General features: G+C 37.1%; 1 protein-coding gene across 4 annotated transcripts in view; it reads left to right on the top strand.

Annotated features, from left to right (window-relative positions):
* The first annotated feature begins 571 nt into the window (after nt 1-571).
* Nucleotides 572-26,739, top strand: part of CERKL (ceramide kinase like) — a 55,869-nt gene continuing 29,701 nt past the window's right edge. For 2 of the 4 annotated variants that reach the window (XM_042783907.1, XM_042783908.1), the window contains exons 1-2: nt 572-947; nt 25,317-25,559. In XM_042783907.1, coding sequence (XP_042639841.1) covers nt 635-947; nt 25,317-25,559 — 556 coding nt within the window. In that variant the 5' untranslated portion in view covers nt 572-634. The remainder of the gene's footprint in view (nt 948-25,316; nt 25,560-26,739) is intronic. The other 2 variants (XM_042783906.1, XM_033010782.2) reach the window with 2 other exon arrangements.

The raw sequence follows: 26,739 nt of genomic DNA, 5'->3' as shown, positions 1-26,739 counted from the left end.
AGCATGAATTTCAACATGGTATTTATCTTAAGGCTAAGCCACAGATACAACCTGTGAAAGACTTGACCTTTTTAGTATGAAAGGGCTCTTTATAACTTCGTGTTACAGTCTTCTAAAGCTAACTAACAGCAATATTATTTATAATAGAAAAGCTGAAGACATAGCAGACTCTAACAAAGAAAATTAATTTCTTTAGCTAGATCATTCCTTCATCGCTCCCCCTGGGGAAGGAAGAGTAACTCAGGAGAACAAACCCGAGTGCCTTCTGACCGTTCTTGCTGTCACTCCATGAAGCACCGTACCTAACTGAGGGCCCCGGGTTTGTGCCGGTGCCGACGCAGGCCGAGCGGCAGCGCCGTGGTGCCAGCCTGCGCTCGGCCCGGTTTCAGGCGACCCGACGGCGGCGGGAGAGACGTTTCCCTCCGGAGCGGCTCGGCTCGGCTCGGCTCGGCTCGGCTCAGCACAGCCCCCACAGCCCCAGCGAGGCCGCTACGCTCGGCTCGGCCCGGCCCGGCCGCGCTCCCGCCGGCCCTCGGGCGGCAGCGGCCCCGCCCGCGGGGCGGGGCGGGCGCTGCCTTGGCAGCAGCCGGGACGCCGTGAGCGGCCGGTGGCGCGGGGCGGCGGCGGTGCCGCCATGCTGGGCGCCGCGGGCCCCTCGCTCCGCCCGCAGAGACGGGCCTGGCCCGAGCGCCCGGCCGACGGCCGCCCCCCGCCGCGGCAGCGCGCGCCGGCGGCGGCCGTTGGCGCCGCTCGCGCCCGCGCCTCAGCGGCGCTGCCCGAGGAGCGGCGGCGGCGGGTGGCCCCGCTGGCAGCGGCCCCGCCGGCCGAGGCGGGCGAGGAGCCGCTTCTCAGGGGCATCTTCGAGATCAGCAAGAGGAGCTGCGACGTGGTGCTGAGCGCCCGGCGGCTCCGCTGGAGCCCCATCCTGCCCGAGAGCCCCGCAGGTGGGACGGGGCGGGGCGGCGGGGGGCGGCCGGGGTGCGGGGGCCGGGCTCGGGCCCGGGCCGCCTCCGGGAGCGGGCGGCGGGACCGCCCGGGGCGAGCTGGCGTCCCCGCCGCGCTGCCGGGGAAGGGCTAGCTGCGGCTGGGGCCTCTCTGGGCGGGACGTTGGAGAGTCGCCTTGAAACGGGATTGCAGTAAACTACTTAGTCAGTGCTGTCGGCGCGTCTCGTCCCTTCAAGGTTGCAGTGGCGATTAAAAAAAAGTAAAAGAAATTGTTCATAAGGGCAGTGAGCATCTTGTATCTGAACCAACTCTCCCCTGGCAAGAGCCTTTACATGGCGAGTGATATGAAATGGACGAAATGTAAGAGATGGTGTTTTTATGGCTTCATAGCCCTAGGCAGAACAGTAAGAGGATTTGATTTTGTTTCTGCTGCATCAGGTTGTCTCAGCTTACTCTCTTTGACAGGTACATAAACCAGAGTGTGTATGGGTGAGTATGGTTTTGTGAGATGTGCCTGAGTTTTGGGATGAGGCTTCTGTGGCAGGTTGTCCTTGCTCCATGCTTTTCTGATAAAGTAACGTGCTGTGAGAAAGTGCTGTTATAAAGGATTTGATCAAGCTAAACAAATCATACACAAAAGTTCTAGAAGAAAAGGAATGCTCCTTAGACTTATCTAAATAGTCTTTTTTCTCCTAGAAACTGTGAAAACATATACTTTCAAAACTATATACATACTCTTAAAAGTGTTTGTGTACTGCAGTGACTTTCCCATGATTATGTGAAGGAGAAATCAAAGTTGCATTCAGGAACGCAGTTTCCAGATGACATAGTTGCCTTCTGGTATGGTACCTTGCCCAGGCCTAAAACTTAAAACTTTGCATGGGTAAGATCCAATAGCCATAAACCCAGCATACAGAGAAACAAAGTTTCTTCCACATACCATTTTTTCTATGTTTTGATCATCTGTTCCTCTTCAAGGTAGTCTGTATGCTGCAGAGGCTTGAGAGTGGTGGGGAAGCCTGTGATTCCAGTGCTGCTGCTGCAGAGAATACTCAGATGCTCACAGCTGAAGTTGTTCTGCTTCATTTCATGTAACCATGTTGGGATACCAGAGCTACTGAAATCAAATGGATATGGTGCCACACACATCTGTTAACTCTTACCCTCCAAATAGTGTAACCGTGTTAAGAAGTGTGGTGCTTGGACTTCAATACCTGCTTTTCAGCAGGATGGTTGAGTTCTGATGATGGCCACACTGATGTGTGTACAGTCCTTCCTCCTGTGGAGCCAGTCTGGGTGCCTTAGTAATGCTGTTACACAATGCTGTAACCTCTCTTCCCTTTTGGGATTAACTACAGGTCTCTGTGTGTGTGACCTGAAGTGTGATTCATTAATTATTTAGTCCTGTGTGCAGTGCTCTGATCTGATTGCCACTTTGTTCTGGCTACTTTAATGTAGCTTTAATTGCCCTATACCAGGAACTGGTGGCCATGACTGTCTTTTAAATGTCACCAATGAAAGATTTTAAGGTACAGACAGGAAGAATGAATTTCAGTATGCATTGCTCCATGCTTCCAGGAACGGGAATATATTCTGTTTTTTGTTGTTGTTTGGTTGGTTGGGTTTTCCCCCTAGGTAAAATCCACCCCCTAAAATCCACGCTACTTTGTGTAAGATCTTTCCATCCTTAGATTACTCATACAAATATCAGGAGCTTTTCTGTCTTAGTTTCTGTGAGGTAATAAGGAATGTAGTGCTTAAAGTCAGTCATATTGCAGATGACAGAACTTCAGGAGTCTTGTGGAAAGCAGCACTGACAAGTTGGCATCAATTATATCAGGATTTGGGCTTTTACTGCATGTGTGTTAAATATATACTGATACTTCTTTGTCTCTGACAATTAATTTTTGTACTATGTAGCACTGAGCTCCTGAATATTTTGGTTTCAGAAGCAGCTCTTAACGTCTTACTTCTTTACTAACTTCAGTGGAAAGGGCAATGGTGTCTTCCAAATGATGGGTTTTTCCTGAAGTCTGTGGTAGGCTATGAGTTTTTGCTATAGGATTTCCAAATTCTTAAATGTTGAGTACTGACATTGAAGATAAAGGGATTTTCAATTACTCTGTTGGTATAGATGCCATCGCTATGTCATCTGTTCCAGGCTCCTTTTGAGAATGAAATTAATCTTAAAAGGAAAACTCACAGGTTGTTTCTGAGACTATTCTATCCTTCTGGCTATGCTGTGATGGGAACACAATGGTCTACCTGAGCAGCATTCACAAGAGTACTTGTGACTCCTTCCTTCAGTCCAGAGTGGCTCTACGTGTGCCTTCCTGTGATTGTAGATGAGCTGATTAAGAGCTGAAAATTTCACTGTGTAGGGCTTGTTGCCCTCTCAGGGATGAAGCCAATAAAACTCTTGTCTGTTTTTCTTCCATATTGGATACAGTAGGTCAGGATGGTTTTACCTCTGCAGTTGCAGAGGTCAAATACGGATTTTGGAGCTTGAATGTTTTTTTTCTCTCCCTCATTCTTGGATCCCAGTAGCAATTACACTGGGGTGTTGCACAGTCTCATTCAGTGTAACAGAAGTACAGCAGTGCAGTGCTTGGGCTGAGCTGTCAGTAGGTACAGGAGATGGTAAATGGATGTCTGGACAAGCCTTTTCCATTGGGATTTGGCTTAAGCATACTATCTTCAAACCAAAAGCTTCATAATGTAGTTTGCCTTAGGCGCTAAGAGGTCAGATCAGGTCTTCGTGCTTTGCCAGTGATGCTAAATGTCTCCTGCTTGGACTCGGATGTAATAAACCTTCCCGTTTCAGGAAAAGACCTTTCTTCTATGGCAGTCACTCCCATCTGTCAATTCAGAGAACAACCAGGTGGTCACTTTCTCCCCTTTTCTCCAAACCTCCCATCCCCAGTAGTTCCCCCAAAGTATTCCTGTCTTGCTGAAGTTGCCATTTGTCATACGCAGTTCTGCAGTTCCCATCATACGTTATTATATGTGGTAGCTTGTGCAGCCTTGGCTCCTTCATCTTCTAAATAGAACTCCAAGCTCCAGCTTCAAGTTCCCAAGCAGGTAACATCTGCTGTGCCTGCTCATGTCATGCTCACGTATACGTGGTTCTGTCCCATTGCACTGTTTCTGTGGAGCTTTTGGCAGTGTGACTGAGGCAGACTTCCTTCTTTACTCTCTGATTTGTGCAACTTCTGTCCCCTAGAGGTTTTTGGCTACCTGTGCTCACAGAAGATTTTTGATGGCTTCCTTTGTTGTTTACTCTCCAGACCTTATAGTAAGCTCCCCAGCAACCTCTTCCCTCTCAAATAAGCATGACCCATTATGAATTTTGTGTGGTTTCTATTATAACAAAGCTCTGGGCAGGCAACTGGATATGGAGCCTGAGGGAGTAAATGTGTCAAGTGGCAACACGGGCAGTGTGAGGCCTGGATCAGCTGCCCCCTCCAAAATGGTGCATTTACAGCCTGGGTGTGCAGCTTCACTGAGCCTTTTCTTCTCACCGGAGCCAGATACCCTCTGACCCATAGCTGGTTGCTTGCTTTTAACAATGCAGTGGGCGTTGCAATGAGAAGTAGAGCTCACAGTCAGTAGTTATTAGTTTTTTCTCTAGCTTTTTTCTATGTGGCTTTCCTATGCTATAAATGTAACCATGGAAATTAAGAAAAAAATGATATTTCTTTCTCTCTATTAATAATCCAGCCCCAAACTGTAGAGCTTCTCATTTTGGATGGCAGTTCAAAACCATATTAGAGAAAGCTATCTTAAGTACAGATTTTAATATTGTATGTGATTTTTAGAAGTTCCCAGAAGATAATAAGAATGACTGAATGATGGAAAAAAAAATATTTACATTTATGTACAAATGCTCAGAGTGGATTTTTTTGTTGTTTTGGTGTAGCTAAAGTTTAAAAACTAATGAAATGTAGGGGATTAGTAGCAGTGGCTGTGGGAATCACTTGTATTTTAGATCAATTTCAGTACAAATAGTGTCAATTCAGTCTTCTTTATGCTGTTCTTCTAATAAGGCTTGTTTTTTGCTGTTGAATGAGAACTTTAATCCTGATATTTCTTTAAAGCCTTCAGCATATTTTTAAAGATCACCACAGAATTTTCCAGTTTACAATAATTGCAGTTTTTCAGCAGATTTCTGTCAGATAGAAAATGGAAAAAGACTGACACTCGTTTAGTGTTTTACTGGTACAAATCTTAGAAAAGAAAAACTTTGTAAGCATAGTTTCTTGTGTATGTAGTGTACTTGACTGAAGGATATATGAAGTTCTCTCAGACTGACAGCATGTAGGCTGGACTTGGTATTTGGATAGTAATAATAATAATTTGGCTAAAACTCGCTTTTTAAATATACATAATTGAACATAATATTCTAAGTTAATTGACCAATAAGAAAGTAATATCTCTGGAGCAATCCAGACGTTAATGTATTATTGAATATAGATTTTTTTATAATGAAGTAAAAAAGATCAATGTGTTCTATAAGTATACTATTTTTATACATAGTATACCGTAGTTCCCGTTGATATTAATCTGAAATATAGTTAATAAATATTCTATGTAGGTGCAGCCATAAGGAAAAAAATCACCGATGTATTTCAACAGTGAAAGAGTTAGCAATAAAGGACTTAAAATTAATTCCGAGTGCATAGTGGCCTGCTGCCAAGGCTATTTAGGAGCAGATGTGGCTGAAATAGATACCAATAGTCTGTTTGGGATCTCTAAAGTAAGACATCTGTCAGTCTATCAGTCAGTCAGGAATAATGGAAATGGGAACTGGCTGTTACAAAATACGAATTACTGAAGATCCATGTTGGTCAAATTCAAAGCTTTTGATTCTACTTCTGACGTGTATAGACCATAATTTCTTTATGTGGTTTATCTACTGTCCAAATAGGAAAACTATTTTAAGGAAGAGACATAAAAATAGATAATATGAAGTGTACCTGAGAGTGAGATGTACTTTTATCACATGAATATATGGCTTTAAGATGTAAATCAAAGGAAGAAAGCATGCAGTTTTAAACAATCCCATGGTATCTGAACTTGTAAGACTCTTAAATCTTTTCCAAGGAAGTCCATAAAATGAATGTCTTTTAGATAAATGCTGCATGAAACTGTGAAAGAATTTATTAATTTACAACTTTTTGTGAAAAATATTTAAGGAAATGGGATATACTAAATAAAGGTCTCTTAAATTTGCTCTTTATTTCGGGGAACTTTTAGACATAATATCTTGATTCTCTGGGTGTCTTTTATCCTTTATCAGCAGCTCAGTTTATGGCCACGTGTTTGTGGAACAATTTATGTTGTTTCATGCTTTCTGGTGTTTTTCTTGTGTTTCACATGTTCATGCACCTCTCTGTTTTTGTTGAAAGAAATTAACATACCCTGGGTGTGTAGTAGTGGCTTTTGTATGTACTTTCTCTATATTTGTATATATTTCTCTATCCCCAAAGAGAGAGATCGGATATTTAAATCCTTGTTTCAGAAAATAAGTTTCTATGCTAGGTCTTGCAAATTGTACTTGTGTGTGTTTGGGTTTACATACTCGTTAAGCCGCATGTGTGTTAATGAATTGGATTCTGATGCTACATGAATTTGAAATAACAGGATTTATTTAGCTCTCACACAAAGTAATAACTCTTCTTCATGGCCTTTTCTTTTTAATGCTAAACTATTTCTATTGATGTTGTGGTTTGTGTTATCTCAAAGCTGTTGTGGGCGTAAACCAGCAAGTTTTAGACTTGCCTAAAGGGCTTCGGTTTTGTTTTTTGTGGTGGTGTTTTTTTTTGTTTTTTTTTTTTTTTTTTCCTTTGTTTCTCCTGTTGCACTATGTAATAATCAGGCCTTCTACTATTATTGTAGATAAGGCAATGTTCTACTTTATTCATCTCCTCCACCTGCCTGGCGAGTGAGGGACGGTAGCTGGCTGGGTGCTTGGCGTATTATGCATCATCAGGCAGTTGGCACACCACTAACAAGCCAGACGTAGCTGGTGCTGTTTTTTGGCTGCTGAGCAGGCCAATTGAAGAAAGATAAGTTGGAATCAAGGAGCAATCAAGAATACTGTGGTAGGGGTGAGCTGATCTATTACGGGAGTGTAAGGGTTTTGGTGATGTGCCATATGGGTGTGGGAGGGATTTGTGGGTACTGGGGAGAGGGATACTAGTGAACGGAGGGGCAGCTGAAGCTGTTGCTGGGCAGATAAAGACATGCAGGGTGGTGCTATAGCATGTGAGGTATGTGTGACACAGGGTAGGGAAATCACTGGAAAATCAGAGGAGGCCTAATAAGGTGGTGAGGTAAAGAGAGGTAGGATGCAAGTTCGTTAAAGTTATTGAAATGACATAATTTTCCTGTTCGTAGAATAATTGCCAACTTTTGTGGCTCTGCTTTCTGTGCAAAAGTGTGCAAGAATGAATTGATGGTCTTGCTTATATACCATGCTTACATATCATGCTTATAGCGTGATGGAAAGAATCAAAAAGTGACTATTAAAAAAAAGTTGATATACTAACCAATCTTTGATGTTCCTGCTAGTGCTATTTTCATGTTTGTGACACTCAGTGTAAATTAATGTTGTTCTTAAATCATTAAAAACAGTACGTGGTCAAATCCCTTATCTAAGCATAAATCTTGTATCTCAGTTTCTGAATTGTCATGTTCAGCCTCTGAGAAACACTTTTTTTTTTTACCCCTCTTTCATATTCTTGATGCTGTTGTAATCTTCTCGTGGTTGTCATTTTACTTTATCATCCCTGAATTTGTATCCCTCTACTATGCACCTTTACATCTTTTCTGTTGCATCAAGTGTTGCCAACTTGTCTCAACTTTCGAGTGTAGTTTATTGAGAAACACATGGTTTCTTTCAAGCAATCACTTATGTTTAGAAGTCTAAGAAACTACGTAATTCTTGAAATCAGTCCTTTCCCCCCTTTTTTTTTTTTCTTTTTTTTTTTTGTTTTGTTGGTAATATCTACAGGAAACAAATATAAAATCTGATGAATAGGTTGGCCACTTAGTCTGAGACTGCTGCCTACTTTCTTTGTGGCTGTTTCTCTCCTGGACTTTGTGTACAATGTGGTTCTGTAGCATTTTGTGTGGGATAGGTGTGTGTGGGAATCATGGTGCCTAATGGGGTCTTCTGGTATGGTAAATCCATATAAGCTTGCTTCCATAGTTGTAACTGTTTATGGTAATAAATGGGTTAGAATTTGGAATATGATGTTCTTTTGCATTCTGCTATTTTGTATCTTGGCAAAAGACGTACTCAGATTAAGGCATTTCTATCTTTATTTTACAGATACAAAATAGAAGTAAAAATAAAGCAGGAAAGTCTGTCATCTGTTCTTGTTGGAGTCAAAATAAACAAAATTTAGATAAACAATTCTCCATTCATTGTAGATATCTTATTTGTTAACTATGTATGTTATAAAAGCAGACAGTAAATAATAGATGTTGCAATTATGCAAAACCCAAACAAATAAGTATTGGATAGAAGGAATCCCTTTTTGTTTGCTTTTTCATTTAGGTATATCTAACTATATTATGCACTGCCTTTAGAAGGAAGTATTTACTTCAATATACATAGTACTCTAAAAATATTTTTATCCTTTTTAGACAATTTATGAAAAAGCCTAAATGGCTGAAAACCTGAGAACATAAACCTGAAGAATTGAGTAGTCTTGGTGACCATTAGTGGGTCATGAAACTAATGTTTTCCTTTAAAGGAAATCAGTGGTCCTGGTTTTTATGACTTATGTTGTGACAGTATGTGCAGACAAAAAACCATAATGTGTTGAGTATCTGATACATGTATTACCATATTGCCATAAGGAACTGCTATTATGTTAGACACCAACTGATTTCATGATAGTATTGAATTTCTCTCACATATGCTTATGTTTTTGTACAGATGATCCTTTAGGAACATCTGCTAGTTTTGTGGTGGTATCTGCTGTTTCCTTTCAAAATTTGACCTTTTTGTCATTTACTACTGGGACTGATATAGAATTGCATTATACTAAGATCCTTTTCTAAGTTGATTCCTGTCTCTCAGACATTACTTGTCATTTTTTTGAGTTACTTGTGTTTCACCATTCTCTGACATACTGCAGAGTTGAGTGCAACTGTAAAGTTAATAAATTAACCTTTAAAAATACATTTTTTAAAAATACTTGCATCTGCAGACTAAGTGGAAGGATGGTATTTCTCAAACTATTTCATTAGGGAAGAAGTTTTGGAATTCCCTTCTTGCTGTTTAGGAACCCTTCCCCCTTTAGTTGAAGTGCAGATAATATCCTTTGAACAGTGATACCAGTTTAGAATCACATCTTCAAGTGTTGCTGAATAAGTGAAAATGCTAGCACAACTGAAATTCAGCTGTGCATGTGGGACTACAACTGGCAGGGAAGCCATGACCCTGTAAATGCAACCAAAAATGGGTTCTCAACATATTGGAAACTCTTCCTCTTGGTTGAATTACCAAGATGTGTTATGGTGTCTCACATGTAAATGTTGTCTGGGTAACTGGATTTTATGTAGTTACAATGAAGAGTCAAAGACATCGCTATTTCCTATTTCTGCTCTCAGGCTGAGCATAAAAATCCTTTTTGTAGGACTTCAGATGTTACTATCAAACTGTTTTGCTGTGACCTTCTGCAGGAAAAAATGGTGTGATGATTTTTTTGTAATTTGGAAATGTGTCTCATTATTTTGTTTCCAACTATATGACATATGCTTGTATAGAAATAGTAGTTACTTTCACATAATACTGTTTGTGGTTTTAAAAGTGCATTTAAGCATGCATGAGACTTAATATTTTGGAAAATAATTATGCTTCTGTTATTTCTTCAGCTTCATTTATTGATATGTGTTCTCAACCAGTTATACCTTTTTGACTCCAAACTGTATTAATTTCAGAGGTGATTTTGAAGTTAAAAGTAATTGATTTCATATTTTTTAGTGACAGTGCTGCTAAAGGAAAAACACAGTTAATTCGTTTAAAATGCGTTTGTGACTTTCTTGGTTGAACCTAAATTTCCTTCTCAACATGTATTTTGTTATTATCAAAGTATGCAGATTAAAAGTGCAGTATTGAATGAGAACCTTTTGCTTCCTGTAAGGTCTCAAGGTAACTGTTTCCTATTGCATTTCCTCGTGGTGTCATAACCCTGCCCCCCGCCCCCAACATAAGTTCAGTGGAGCAACAAGAAATGTCCCACAAACCTGGAAGTTTTGTGATACTAGAATTACCAATATTAGCAGCTCTTCTTTGGAGAAGAATCAATATGTTGTTTTACACAACATCCCAATCCCCATTATTTAGGAACAGCTATCGGAAGTGGCTTGTTTATGGTGTAGAACAGTATTAACTGCGTTTGTCTTTTGGGAATGAGTTTGGTGCCGAGATGAGTGCATTTGTTTGAAGCCTTGAGCTGTATTTGTTTCTTTATCATGCTTGTAAGTGGAAGTGTTCAAAAATGCTTATGTAGTGATTAAGAGGGTATTTCTGATTTTATTTCTTCCCAAAATTTTCCTAGTTTGTTTCTTTTTAAGATTGAAGAAAATCCTCAGGTTATTTTTTGATGGGTGGGTATTTGCTTGAAAGAATTTCTTTTTGGTGTGATTTACTGTTGTCATCCTGGCTGAATATTATAAAATATTTCAGCATAGTGTCTTGTAGATGACAAATATTGAATGTTACTTTATGAATGTTAGAGATTAAAGAAAACAAACACAGCACAGAACTCAGGTTGAGCTCTTTATGTATATCTATCAATGACAACATAGCTCTTAGTAGCTTGGAGATTGGTGCAATAAATACATAAGCCCCTAAGATGCAAAACCAAGAAAATTCTTCAAGCCATGCTTAATTTGGAATTTCTGTAATACGGTTGTAAGCTAGAGCATGTAGAATGATTGTAAGCCACAGCGCTTGATTTTTGTAAAATTGGAGTTCAGAAACCAGAGTAGGTCACAAATTATTCAGATGATCCCAGGATAACTTGTATAAGATTTAAAAATTATTTTCCAGACCCACCATTGGCTTTATTTTGAAAGGAATGATTATTTTTCTGTACTGCTAGTATGGAAGCTGCTGTTTTCTCTCATGGTCTGTCAGTAGTAACAGACACAGATAAATATGTTTGCTTAAAAAAATATATATATATATACATATATATATAAAAGTCCTTTTAAATGAAATAGAAATTGTAGTTCTGAATTTTCATGTGAGCCTTAATGTATGAGAGCCTTTCTGTTGAGGATTTGATGAAAGAATATTCTACTTCTTATGTTTAAGATGTGTGCAACTTCATTCCTCCTTGGCTTCTTACTTAGTAGTAGATGTAGGAATATATTAAATATCTGACAAAAAAAAATATACAGTAACTTGGTTTACCTCACAGTTCTCTAATCTAGCATGTGACTGTTTCTTGCCTGTGTGTTGCAATTTTAAACAAATGGTCAGTTCATGAACAGAATTCAATGCTAGACTCTGAATTTCCTGGCTTTGTCTGTTTAGGCTGTGTAAGATGGTAGATGCTTTTCAGTATGAAGTAGTTGTAGTTTATTTGAACTGTGACAATATATCTCTTCTGTCAGTCCATACACTCAAGTGAATATAGGAAAGTATGCTTTCCGAAGCTCAGAAAATGCAAAGCAACAGATGTTATGTGCTGCACAATTATACGTATCCTGGAAACAGATCTTTACACAGTACAGACAGTCTTGGAAAAACAAAATTTGACATACAAATGAGCAAGTTAAGGGTAACAACAATAAATACTTATGACTAAATGGAATGCTGTTTTGCAGATACTGTTCTGACTTTTGGTAATTAAATACTCATCATTTTATTAAAACCCCCTGTTTGACAGATGTTTAAAAATTATATTTTTCTGTATTGTTTTAGTACAGTATAGTAGAAATAGAATAAGTATTCTCACTTACAAAGAATGATGTAGGAAAATGGATTTTAAAAAATAGCCTATGTTACTGTAACTTAAGTGAAAATTCTTGTAAATAAATTGCTAAAAGTAAATAGGAAAAATTTCAAGATAACTTGCTGGGTTTCTGTGTGAAAACAGTATGTCTCTGCCTGGCTGGTCCATTGACTGTTCTGAAGATGGTTCAAAGTGAGATTGCTCCCGTCCAAGTCCTCTCCCTGGTACGCTGTTGCAGGGCCTTTTGGAGACTTGTCAAACAGCTCTGTCAAGACAGGTACTGAATGATTTCATAGCTGGATGGTTTGGGGCTTCCCGAAGGCCTGCTCTGTCACACCTACATAGTGTAGCTTGGGGTGAGGTAAATAGTTAGGGATCAAAATTATCATAGCATAATACCACTAGCAATTAGGTGGCTATAGGTGGTAACTCATGTCAATGTCAAACTTTGAACAGATTTGTGGTTTCATTTAGTAAATTCTGCAGCTGACACACTCCAGGTAAACCTAAATATATTGATAGGTTACAATAATCTGGAGAAGAATGTATATAGATGTCTATTTTTGACTTGGTATTATTTTTATTAAAGGAGAAAGAATGCTTCTGAGTATTTCATGTGAACTATAATGTTTCTTGGTCACTTGATTGCAGGAAGTACAACACACTCATTAAACAAGGCTGTGATTAAAGAAAGAATATCTTCCAGATCCTTTTGTGTTCCATAGATCTTTTGTGATGGAGGAATAGTAATAACTATGGTTGCTTTATAAAACAACGCTTAGCAGAAGAAAAGAGTACCTAATAAATGCTTATAGTTTTATTTTTTTTTCCTTTAATGTAGTACAAACAAAAATTAAATGGCTTTTTTTTTTTTTCCACTTACATTTGTTGAGGAGTTAATTATTTAAAATATGATGGAAACAAGCAGGTGGTGTTTTTGAAATTTCGTCCCTAGGTTTCACTTGTTTTATGGAAACCATTTGTGGAATGTATAACCAGAAATTCAGTATTGGACTTACGTTGTAATTTATACATATATGCTTCTTTATCTTGCTTAAAGCAGCTATTGCTTTTTACATTTGCAAGTTTAACAGTTTAGCAATATTAGTTTGTATGCAGGAGCAAACTAATAAAATGAATTTACAGTAGAAAGAAAGCTGTTCTTAAGTATGTTTCTCTTTGTCTTATCTTTCTAATGTTTGTTTTGTTTGTCTAATTCATGGAGTGAGGGCTGCCTGAAAAGTTCATAGTGCCTTTGGTATATTAACTATGTGGTTTGGAAGGAGTATGGAAGAAAAAAAAATAGCATGGGATAAACACAGAAAAGGAGAAACACTGACTTTGTTTGGGGACTGTTAAAGTGGAAGAACATTTTGAGATTCAGTTATGTCCTACAGCACAGCTTCAGAGACATGGCCACTTTACAGCTTTGATGAGGCAATGGGACAGCAAGTCCAAGAGTTGATATAATTTAGTGTAATGTATCAGTTTCTTATTTGAATGCCAGCAGCGATTTTAGTGGATTCAACTGGAGATGGAGGGCCTCATTTGAGTGCTGTTAAGTGTGTAGAAACTACAGTCAGTTCAGGATGTCCCAAATGAAAACAGGTGGGGAGTGGAAAAGTATTAGTGGAAAAGAGAATAAATGCTTGCTTTATTCCTTCTCCTCTCTTAGCATCTGCTTATGGCTGTGCTTTGACATAAGATACTGGGACAGATGGACTTTTGCTCTGACCTGGTATTGCTGGTCTTACATACCAGAAGCTGGTTAAATTATATTTAAATTATATTCTATGTAAAAGTACCCACATCAGTAGTCTGTAACCCCATCTGTATTTGCATTACTAAGCAAGCTTTCTTGGTAGAATTTGAACTTCAGTTTGCCTAGTCTTCCATTTGCAAGGTACTTATTGTTACTGGTAGGTTGATACAGTTTAAAGAATGTGTCTTCTTTGTCTGGCAAAATATCAAGAAGTCAATTTTATTAAACATTGTTAAGAATGACAATACTAGTACACTGCATATGATTTACAATGCAGTAGCAGACTGTATAGGAAACCTGTATGTCTTAGCCATAAGTGCCTTGAAAATATTGTTTATACATATGTTTACAATTACTATAGTCTTGGGGATTTTTATTTGTATTGTGGAGAAGGGAGGTTAAATTCCAATGAGTCTGAAACCATTACAGACCATTCGAGAAGAGTAATTAGTTTCATCAACATCAAGATTAGGAAAAAGTGCAGCTTCAATATGGTTAGCTGGTATTTTTCCATAAATCTCTTTCAGAAGGTTTCTGATATTCACAGGGTAGAAGACAACTGCTGATGTAAAACATCCATTCGTTATGTCAACAGCTTAAAGATGTGTGCCAAGGTATCTATGGTAATTAATTCTTGAACACAGGTGATGATAACTTTCTTCCACTGGTACATTTTAAGGCTAAATCAAAGATTATTGTCTGATTTGTAATGTGTGGCTGGACATGTATAGAAACTCAAATTTGTTACATTCACTTCTAAATGAGCAAGGTAAATTTAATGTTGTGATAGAGGAAAATTCAGGTAGAATAGTAACAATAATGCACATATTGTGCATGTGCCTGTTGTAGAATGTGAAGATACATCTCTGTTAGTTGCTGTATGGGTGCTTTGAATAGGAATCGCTCTTTGATCGTACAACCATATGCAGGATCTATATGCTATGAGTAAAAGTCTTACGATCTTCAAGTTAAGATATTTACTTCAACCTTATAGTGGTAATCCCTGTACATATGTGTCTGGTGTAATTCTGGCATTTAGAAGTTTGGGGAAGTAAAAACTCTTATGTGTTATGAGAGGTTTGAATTGTATTTTTGTCATCTGACATGTGTTTCTCCAACAGTGAAAACTCATTTGCAATTGTGTTTTTTGATATGTCAATCAGTAGTCTTTCTGTTTGATTTTGGTGCTTCTTAGTATTAGGAATAGATACATAAATGTGGTGTGTAGCTCCAGTTACCATACTGGAGTTAAGAGAAGTAGACGAGAGATGTCAAGGAATTTGCTTAAAACAGATAGGAGACTGCTTATTTGAGGCTATTGGTGCACACAAGGATGCAAAGCATACATCATGGAAAATTGTAAGGTGTTTTTTTTTGGTGGTGTTTTTTTGACTAGTGGCTCTGTTTTGAAGCAGTTGATATGCCTGTCAGAAAATAAGTACGTTTCTGTAGGTAACTTAGTATAATAATGTAGTTTGATGTGAAAGTTACTTCTATGCTGATAGTTAATTTTGAATTTCATGGTACATAGTGCTGAAATTCTATTCACAAATCATTTTATGGATTCTGCATGTTCTTTAAAATGCGTTAACTTATTCTACTTTATGCACTGGTTATTATACACTCAAAACCAAGATGGAGATCTTTTGTTTTTTAAGACTCTCATGAAAATTTCAAATAATGTGTCTTAAATGACTCATTATCTTTTATTCTTAAAATTTCTGAACTGTATAACAATGTAAAATATTAAAACAACTCAAAGAGCTGGCTTTACATGATAATTTTTGAGTGTATTTTGATTTCCAAAATAGTGTTATATGTAATTTTCTTATTATCTAATCAGATATTTCTCAGAGTTATTTTTTTTTCCTGAAAACATTTTGTAGAGCTGTTGATACACTTTAACAGTGTCTTATGTACATGGTTTGAAGTTTAAATTAGCTTGAAGACATTTATTATTTACAATTTTAGTTTTATTTCAATGTAAATGTATTGCAGTGTGTATTCAACAGTTCTGCTGCTAAATGAAGTAAGCATATATTTAGCTTGCTGCGCAGATACATGGGCACAGGTGGACATCTTGGTAGCATGCACCATGCAGTGAAACACATGGCACTACACAACATGGGGCAAAGAGCACGCAGTTTGAATTAGAAGTCATTTTATGGATACCTTGTACATTTGTGCTTGTTCCTGTATGGGCTGTAATTTCTAAAAAGGGTGTACATGTTTTTATATTGAACTTTTGTGATACACACATCACTCATGTAGTTGTCCTTACTTTGTGGAGAGAAGCGGTATTGTATGAGCCTGTTTATGTCAATATTGTAGTAATTTATCTTTATAACTGCTTTTGTCTATATTTATAGTAACATTGGCACCCTGTGTACAGAAGATACAATCAGCGCTGAAAGGAAACTTGCATCCATCTGGAAGCAATAAACTTTTCTAAAAGACTGCACAGTGTTACTTAATCCTGTGATTTCTTACTGTGAGTGAAATTAAGGTTTGGTTCAGTTGTGTCACATCATATTGGTATCAAATCTTTTGTGAGAGCTTTGTCATAGTGTTAAGATACAAACAAAATTTTAAAATTGATGAAAGTCAGAGAATGTAATTTCCTCAGCCACAGGATTATGCATCACTGCAAATGTAGTCAATTACATATAATAGCAATAACTGTAATACCAGAAAGCTTCTGGAGCATTGCATTTTGTAAGCTTTGTCTTTATTTGAAGGGCTAATTTGTATACTGCACAACTGACTAATATACCTTAAATTTTGCATAGTGTTCTAAGTAATTTTAGTACTATACATATACCATGTAGTATAAAGTATGGTTTTAATATGCTGAAGTATTTTACAAAGTTAGAGAAATATGAACAGTTCCCTTAAAAGGAAGGGGAAAAAAAATGTATGTTATAAAGATAATCTAACAAAATTCTGTGGGATTTTTTGTTGCTTTTCTTTTAAGTCTGTTACAAGTGTGGTGTACATGAGCAAAACAGTATTCATTCATCTCTGCAGGCAAAGTGGTGCAGTTTACATTCTTCCTATTCCTATGTGGCAACGGAGCTGAAGAGCATTGGGGTGAGGGAAGGGTTTTATGCTTGTGAGAGGATTCTGGTGGTGCTGTTGCCATCTCTTACCCTTGGGCTACTGTAGAAGGTACAGATAGAATGTTATAAAGGATGACTGAGTTTATGAAGAAAGCTCCTAAAAAACATAGTCCAAAGATCAATGAGGATAAAGCCAAACACGTAGCTGTTAATCAATGACAAGTTCATGGATGATCCTTAGCATAGCTATCAGCTGCTAGATAAAAGCATGAATTGCCAATATACATTAATTACCAATAGCTTATGGAAGGAAATTGTCCTGTGCTTAGAATGGGATGTGTCCTTTTTTTCCTGAAGAAAATGTTTGCTTGAAAATCTTTTCCAGAAAAGACCAAAATTCAGATATTTGAGGCATGTTGAATTCCCTGATATTTAGTTGTATGGATGGTTTGTAAATCTGTATTGGGGGCTGAAGCAAATCTTGGACCAGTAAAAGTCAAAGTAGAACTAATTATTAACTTGTTGTTAATCAAACTCAGACATGTCATGTGGCCATAATTGGCTATTTGGTTCCCCACTTCCCTTTATTTTCTGAAATGACAGAAGGAATTGCCATGATTATGACATAAATTAGTAAGTACAAAACAGTGTGTACATGTGAGATTTTTTTCGAAGAAGTGTAAAATTAAGCTCGTGTTTCTTCTTTGGGGATTCTTTAGTATTTTTCAGCTCTGCCAGCCCATAGTATTAAATCATGTAAGCCATTAGATCCCAGTCTTCTGTTTTATTTCAGAAATCTCTCTTTAAATGAATTCCATTATATGATGGTTATATTGTTGATCTGTGTAAGACTAGTCATTTAATCTGATGCTTGTATTTGCAGAGGTTTTACAAAATGATGGAAATCATTGGTGCTTGTTACCCTGTTGTTACTCTGGTTTGTTACATAACTCCTTTCACTTATTACATGAAAAGTCCCAAAGTTTCAGGCACTTAATAAAAGGCTTTCTGCTACTTTTCCAATCATGTTATGAAATTAAGCAGTATGTGGGCCATACTCCTAACATAAAATGTAGAGCTTTCTATAGTAAATTTATTTCCAGTGACCTCTTTCTTGGTGTGGTGTTAATAAGAAAATGTAACTATTAAAAAACAAAATCTTTGCTGCATTCATCCTCTGAAATGTTTCAGGTTCAGCATCACTCGCTGTCTACTTTGCTTCCTTTCAGTTGGCATTGTTATGTATAGCATTATTTCCAGTAGATCTTCTTGTTAAGGGGGTTATTTTTTATTTAATTTCCCTCAAATTCTTTGTTGGAGAAATATAGGGAGACTCTTCCTTAAGGTGAAGCTTCTTATCTGGAACAGTGGTAGGCCTTGTGCTAAGCTTTAATCACACTTTTCCATGGAGGTATTTATTCAAGAAGTTATTGGTCTTCTTTTCAAACTACCAGTTTCAGTATGTTTTTCTGACAAAGTTCTGCTGTTAGCCTGTAATTAATAAGCAAGGTACTTCACTGCTCTAAACCAGAGATGGAACAAGACACAAAGGAAAGCTTGATGGATAGATATCTTATGAGCCTCATTACAAGAAGGGCCTTGTCCATGGCCTGCTGCTGAGCATCATGGAGACCCAGGATGTTGGGTGCAAGTAACACTCCTGAGATCAGGTCATGCTCAGAGTGGAGATCCTCAGGTCTGGCTCCTCTATGGGGGGAGTCAGGTCCAACAAAGATGATCTCTGAACCGTACTAAACTCTGTCCTTTTCATATGGGATTAATGGAATAGTTCCTGTGTTTTCTCTGCCAGTTACCAATATAATTTTCATTTTGGTTCAGCCAGAACTAGACAGTTTGGCAGTGGTTGTTTTTTTGTTGTTTTTTTTTTTTTTTTTTTTTTTTTTTTTTTTTGTCAGAAATGTGCCTATTGCCATCTTTTAAAGGTGCAGTGAAACTTAACCAAATTTGAAGTCCTTGAGTATGGTCCAACTCAGGACTTGAAGGACTACACCAAATGCCCCCCTGAAGCTTCCTTTCCTGCAGTTGCTGTGATGATACAGTGCTGGGCACAGGGGTGTGTATCTGCAACAGTCCCTTTGGTTTGATGAGGATGTTCAGAAGAATGAGGATTTGTTTTTAAAAGATATGGTGGAGAACAGTCATTGGAATAAGCTGGTCAGTGGGTCTTGGGGGAGAGCCGTCTGAAGCATGGAGACAAGAGGGGAGGATGAAAGGTAGGAGACTGAAGTTTCAGATGTCTTTACCCATGGTGTGGATATAGTAAAATTGTCAAGAAATACCTCGAGCAAAGAATGAAATAACTTCACTTTTTGTAGAATGTATTGAAACTTGCATAACATCACTAAAGCCAGTTTTATATTGTTGTATTTATCACATTTTGTCTCTTAAAAATTTTTGTAAGAAATACTAAGCAGAAAAATAAAACAATGTAATTTCTGCTACCTAATATAAGCACTTATCCCATAATCTGGGATTTGCATTGAAAAATTACTGGGCTTTTTTTTAGGTTTCGGTGGGTTTGGTTTTTTGCTTGTTTGTTTGATTTTTTTGCTGGGATTGAGTTGAAAAATTGGAGCTTGAATTACAAGTTTGTTCAGGAATATTATTTTTTCAGTATATCAATTATTCTTCATAATGATCTTATTTTTAGAGTTAGCTATCCATGACGGTAGTTTAAAATAAGATGACTTCTCTAAGTTGGAATAGTGAATAATACCTTCTACTGCTGTATTAAAATACTGTATAACTTTCTATCCAGCAAAACTAACTTAATGTGCCATTATAGGTTTGTAAAGTGGAGTGCTATTCTGAGACTTACTATTTTTTTTTAATTGATAAGATGTAAATAGAGTTCTAAAAAATTAAGAGAAACCATTGTGTATCTTTCCCAGTTCTTTCTGACTCTTGTTGATCTGTGTTGGTGTGATCTTTGGGGAATTAGCAATTGGAAGTGAAAATGCACAGCAGATTGGCTCAAACAGTGTTGACTTCCTGCTGATGAAAGGAGACAATCCTAGTCCTTCCTTCTTCCCTGCAGTGTATTTTCTTATCACTTTGAAGAATCTGTAGTGTTGTAGGACTTGTGTTGATCTGACTATATTTAACAAACGGTCAGAAGACTAAGCCAGCAAAAAAAAAAAAAAAAGTAGACAATCTATCTTACTTTAGTGAGTTGAATTGCCTCAACTTGGTTTTGCCAAGTGTCAGAGATAAGGAAAAGGCCTGGACTACACAGCTGTGGAAGGTGAGTGAGGGTAGGTGCCTGTATTGGAAGAAGAATTAGTGGCAAGATATTGCATTGGCTTGGCAAAATACATCACTTCATCCTCACATTCTCTGGAGAAGGAGGATGAAAATTGGTTGTATTCCTGTCAGATGTTTTTAAGCTCAGTTTTCTGCCCTGAAGGAATACAGCTGTTGCTGCAAGTGAATAGCTGCCATTAAAAGAGGAAGTTAGTAGTTACACCTTGCTTTTAATCTCCAGCTCTGGAGAAACTGAGATGCATCTCTTCAGTACTTTGTAGTACTTTCTGAACTCCTTACTGTTCCCAAGGAGGTTATTACACACAGTGCGAGAAACATTTTTTTCTAGACTAGGGCTTTGGTTGTGTTAGGCTTCTCTTACAACACCATTTAAAAGGACTAGGGTAGCATAAAGGTAATCTTCAAAGGCAAACCAGCCCCTCCCCAACCTGGCCCTTGCTGTACTTTCTTCCCCTCAGCTTACTGTTTGATACTCGTGGCAAGCAGAAAGTGCAATTTTGCTTTCTCTGCTTGCCAAAGAGAGTAAGAGGCATAGCATCAAATTTTACCAAAGGTGTTACATTGTCTTTTTGAAATAAAAAACCCTTGAAAATTAAGATGTTCTGAAAACAGCTTTTCTGTCTCATGTTTAGAGTCTTTAAATTAATGATAAACAGCCTGATGACCTATACAGTGATTGTCAGTAGTTCTGGCAAGAATGGTCATACTTGCTCCTTTATATTTTCTCATTGCCAGTCTTTCTTAATCAAAGTTGTAGCTGAAAACTGTAGAGGTTTTATGAAACAGTTGCATGCTACTTATTGTTTTTTGCAGACTGCAGTAAGGGAAAAATGGGCTAATGGGCTTAATGAGTTGATAGTTGCTCTTCTATATGCATTAGACATGATCATATTAACTTTAAATATTCCTAAGCCTGAATTTGTAGACATGTTGTCAAAACTGATTTCATTTTTTAATCTGTTTCCTTTTTGGTTTTATATTAATACAGCTATTTCCTTGCATATCCTGAATGGTTATTTTGAAAACAGTGTTCATACAGCATAGGATGATCTGTAATCAGTTATGTAATAACTACTGTTGATCACTGTATTTTCTTTGGTATTGTCTTGATTTTTATTTTTGATTATTTCTGTTACGTAACACTGCCCTCAGCTATAGCAATCAATTATTAATGAAGTAAACTTTGAGAGCGTAATGGGGCCACCTAAAATGTGTAAAAGATTTATCTATTAAATGGAGATAAGTGGGGATAGGTATCTTGCCAAAGGTCATAGGAAGAATTTATGAGCAAGGGAGTGTAACACATTTTCCTTTGTGTCCCATTCTCATCCTTGAATTATACAGTCACATTTCATGTGTATTTTCTACTGTTTTCCACATACTCCAGATATGTGTTATGGTAACTAAGTCCTCAAATGTGGTTCTAGATGTTGGGCCTCTGTGGTAGGAAAACAGTCTAGTAAGTGTTTTGTTGTTGAAGTGTTAGTGTTTATATTTTAATAACACACTTCTCTTTACAAACTGTTCTATTTTTCAGTAGTACTGTTTTCTTCTTTGTGTTTGTTTTCACCAATTTTGCTGTAAACATGAGATAATCTATTTGTTTGAAGTCTATTTTAACACTCTTAACCAATTAAAATTTGGTTTGCTCTTTACAGTTAAACTGTATTTGAGTGTATTAATCCATCACCCTTTGATTTAGCTCAGTGTGGTATATTTAGATGTAATTTTTTATTAAATAAGAGATTAGACTACCGTAAATAGGAAAAATGCAGGATAACGTAATTGCTTGAAATCAGTGAGAGGATAAACAGAGGCATAAAACTTCCTAGGAATTCATATATCCAGGAAGGCTTTTTTTCATGCTGTATTTGGAGAAAAAAAAAAAAAAGTGGACATGTGCAGAAACTGTGAGTACAATTAGCGTCAAGCAGATAAATCCAACTCTAATCCTGTTTACGCTCTACATCAGACAGATGTGCTAAGATTGATTTAGACAAGCCCTTGGCTTATAGCATTTTTTTTTTAAGTGCCATATATTCTGTTTTTGTTAGATCTTTGTTAAATGTTAAGTGCTGTTAGTTTCACTCTTTCCTAACGCCTGTAACCTACTTTATACAGGTTCCCTCTCTGTTCTCATAATGACAGGGCAGCCTGGTAGAAGAGATTATCTTTATTCCTTGTAATTAAATTGACTTTTTTTTCAGAAGATACAACAATGGGAAGTTGGTACTGAATTAAATAAATAGCATGATATCTAATAGATGTATACTTAAATCTCTTGCAAGAACAGATGGTACCCAATATCTTTCTAAGTAATATGAGAGGATAGTTAATGTCCTGAAACAGCTAGCAATAACCAATATGATACTAACGAACCAGTAGCTTTTTTTGAAGTTTAAAAAAGTATCTAATCCAATACATACTTTATTTTTAAAGTAAACTTGCTTGTTGTCACATACTAGAAATATTTTATAAAAGTAGCTCATGACTTACATTTTCTTTATCTGAATTGTTTTATAACATTTTACTGCATTTGCAATGATCTTATTTTCAGTAAAAATAGAAGATGAAATTATAGAATGTGCCTAGGGACTTCCATGCACATTTCTTTTCAACTTTAATAAAAATTGGCTGTGCTAATCCTACTAGCTAGTTCAATATTTCTTCTACAATTTTGAACTTGAGGATGATGCTTTTGAACAAATCAGTATTCATACTTCTTCAAGGTCTATCTGTAAATGCATTCCAGTAGATTGATTACGGTTAAATACTATTTTTGAAAGTGTAGTGTTGCCTAGTAAGAATATGTTAATTTAACTTTCAAAATTTTTAATGTGCATCTGATCAACACAAGAATTTGATAAATACAGAGTAGAGGAAGATGTAAAAGCAAATAGAAATCTGTCTGAAGTAGTAGCATGAAAAGACAAGACAAGCCTTACCTGGTTTATGACTAATTGTTGTTCTGTGAAAGCTAGTGGGGGAATAAAAAGTGTTTTAACGGGCCTTCATGTTACTTGGCTTGTGCAGGACAAATAGGTTGATGTTTGTAACTTATCTGTGATGCATAAGCATAATATTAGCATAACAGAATTTGTGGTATTCTCAGCAAAACTAATAGTTTAATCCAAAATGTTATTTCTTTTTAAAAAAATTTTAAACCAAAACCATTTAGCATATTTGGTCTGGAGGAATAAATGGTGCAGCTTGGTTGTTTCTGCAGAACAGTTGTTACATGTCTTTATCCATTTCCCTGAAACATTGAGTTAGCATGCTGGAATCTTCAGTGTTCTGTTTGTCTGACAGCAAGACTTGCTGGAAAAAGATAAGCAGACCCCTTGAAAATACTGGTTTTAAAATTAAAACACGTCTTAAATAAGGGTATTAAACTATGTAGTTCCAGATAAGTGATTCAGGATATCAGAAGTGTTTCATTTAAGGTGTGTAAAGACTATCTACCCCCAAATGTTTTAGAAGATCAATACAGATGTTTTAGAAGAGCAGTCCCCTGGTGTCATTCAATGTATTTTATAGATAAGACTTTTACATCAGTCGCTACAGTACTTCAAGCTTCATTTTGTTTTCTGTTGTTTGGTGAGTTTCCTCCTGTTTTATTTGCTGTGTACTTCTGAAAATCTGCACTGCAGTTTCCTGTGTGCTATGTCACTTCAAACAAACTTTACTTGTCTCAGTATTCCTGCTAAGAATGCAATGATCTTAGTCCGATTTTACACCTTAGTAGCTGACATATGGAGAAATGAAGATGGTAAAATATAACAAATTGGAAAAATGTGGGAAGTATAATAAGGTCATGCTTCTATCTGCAGTAGGTTACTTGGTAGGGAACAGGAAAAAAAGGGTTGGTTGAAAATTGGCAGGAGGGGTGATACTGACTTCAGCTTTAGCTGTGTTAGCACTGCGGAGGTGCAGACTTCCAGGATTATATGGATAGAAGGATGATCACTGCATAGTCTGGTTCAAGAAATGATGTTGAGAAATGCCAGTGTCAGACTGTTACAAGAATTGATGCAGGCTTCTTTTTCCTGCTCAGAGGAAGTATGACTTTCTGAAGCCCTCAGCTTCATGTGGTGTAATGAAGTAGGGTGATCCTTGATTTGCAGTCTCACCTGCAGTGCTGTCCATCTTTCCCAGGAAGACAGTTAAAACAGACTTTTGCATCTTCTCCCTGGCACTTCAGTACAGAGTGCAGCAAATATTCATCAAACAGAATCTGTTATGGCTTTTACTATTGAGAAACCACTTGACTGAGCGGTTGCTAGATATGGGAAAGATTTCTGGTTTCTACCTTTTCTTGCCTTGGGCTGCAAAGTGACCTTTATTCGTATAGTGTATCAGATCTGCTGTAATTACAAAGAAAGCAGGGAAACTTGTGTCCAGAGTATCTGACACCTGCAGGAATGGTGACATTTTTCCTTCAGTCTGTATATTTGACTTTGTTTTTGAGGAATCGGATATTTTACAGCTCAAGAGAGCAGAAAAAGAGAAGTGTGTACCAGAATGGTTTGGTTGATAAACCTCCAGCAGGCTTTTGGAACTAGTGTCACTGAAGTGATAGTGTCAGTAGCCACAGGGTCCATGTGCAAAACAGCCCTAAAGGAAGAAAACATTCACTTAGTGTTCCAGATGAACACAAATCTCCACTGGGGTGAGAGTCTTGAACTGTCATGAGTGAAGTTCAAGAACAGTTTTTCTTTTACCTGTCTTCTAAAGTAAATTCATAACTTAAAGATAAGATGGGTGGCATGCTTTTAGTTTATTTTTCTATTTTTGCTTAACTGTTTTCTGATGTGTCTTTAGTCTAAACTGAAAAGGCAGCAGTTGTATCAAATGAATAGAGCATATAGTCAGCTTGGGTCATAGCACACTTTCTGATCCATGATTTAGGAGAATACAAATGCTATGGTTGCTGTGATTTAGGAGAATACAATGAAGAATTTGCTTTTTGTACACAAATACAAAAAAAAAGTGGCTCACTCTTCTTAGTGTCTGCAATTTTATTCATTTTTTTTGAATACCAGAAAAGAGATTAAATAACCTCCTTGAACTCCTGTTATTTGTGTAGATGAATACCTAACCGAAATAACAGAAAGTTGGTAAAATACCAGACCAGTGATTGAGGCAAGTAATATGCAGTAAGTTTCAATAGGCATAAGCAGATGCAACAAGTGAAGCTAGAAATGAAGCCATAACAATATTTTTTTTTTTTTAGATATTAGTCCTAATCGTATTGATAATATTTATTTTTTTTTTTTTCCCCTACAGGTGGTTCCAGTGTGGATTTACAGGCTCAAGAGGAGATGATTGAAATGAAAGATGTATTTTCAGTAAAACTGAAACGTCGTCGTTTTGTAGGGCAGAAAAAAGGTGGTACTTTGTTGGGTATCACAATTTTTAAATGCTTGAATAAAGAAGATAATAAACTAACAGACTGTGCTATCCATTTAAATAACTTAAGTGAAGATCATTGTCATTCATGGTTTAGACATCTAAAGGAAATTTTGAATGGTAAGGATTTAATTGGGGTTGATGATATTATTTCAGGATTGTTTCTATTGGCAGTACATAAGGTTGAGTGAAGCTTAGAAAAATATTTTGCCTGTGGAAATTAAGACACACAGATATGAATGTTATTGCTGGAAAATGTTTACTACTGAAGTTCTACATGGCGAAGTATAAAATTCAGGAAGGTGACAATAATTGATGAATGCATCTGTAAAAGTTAAGCAAGTTGATGCTGTTTTTTGAAAGTGTTTTGGAAGCTACTGAAAATAAGCAGCTTACTGTATTCTGACTGGAGAGTCTCCTGGGAAATCTGTTTCTTAAAGAAGTAAAATATTTTGTTGATGTTTTCACTTGGAATTGCAGCACATCTGATGGTGCTACAGTTGTTGCAGTCCTGGGAACTCTTCAGGGACTTCCTGCTGACTGTTTAGGAGCTCCCACTTGAGAGCTGCAGATTCTTTAAGAGCCTAATGGGAGAGGTTTTCCTCCTCTTCATAAATTCACAGGTGGAAGTGCTCTTAAGGTTCTGTAGGACTCTTACTGTATAATTTGATACAAAATTCATTGACAGTAGCTAGTGATGAGAGGGAATTCTTTATTTTAAAAGTATCTTTTTGTGTTTCCTGGGCTAATGCCAGTTTCAGAATGCTTTGCTTAACCCATGATAGCTGCTTTTTCTTCATGGAAGCTGTATCAAATTTAAGAAAAGAAGTATGCACCATTTAGGGAAAAAACCCTTCCAGAAATCAAAGCCTTTCACTGTAACTTAATACCATCAATATTGGAAAGACACAGAATATAGCACACTTCTGATTTAAAAAAGCAAAGCAACAAAAAGCGCCCCACAAACCAAACTCTGATTTAGCTCCAAAATGTGTCTCTGTTTACAGACTATAGCAAATGAGTTTGTTTATCATGGAAGAAAAACAATCCATCTTTATAATAGACCATTAAAACTCCAGCTGAATTGTTAATACTAAACCAGATTACAGAATTCAAATCTTACACATCAGTAGTGTTTGTAAGAACACTTTCAGTAGTGATTTATAGCGTACTTCTAGTAAAGTGACTTTGTCAGAAGCAAATATTAGAAAAAGTAAAATAACATGAGTTATTAACAGTGCATTCTTACATTATTTGCTTTACAATATGCTTTGGATTTTGAAAATAAAAATGTGCATTA

This window comes from Tyto alba, unplaced genomic scaffold (assembly GCF_018691265.1).
Source record: "Tyto alba isolate M040663 unplaced genomic scaffold, T.alba_DEE_v4.0 Super-Scaffold_7, whole genome shotgun sequence".
Lineage (NCBI taxonomy): Eukaryota > Metazoa > Chordata > Aves > Strigiformes > Tytonidae > Tyto > Tyto alba.
This window is presented reverse-complemented; position numbering and strand designations above follow the sequence as displayed.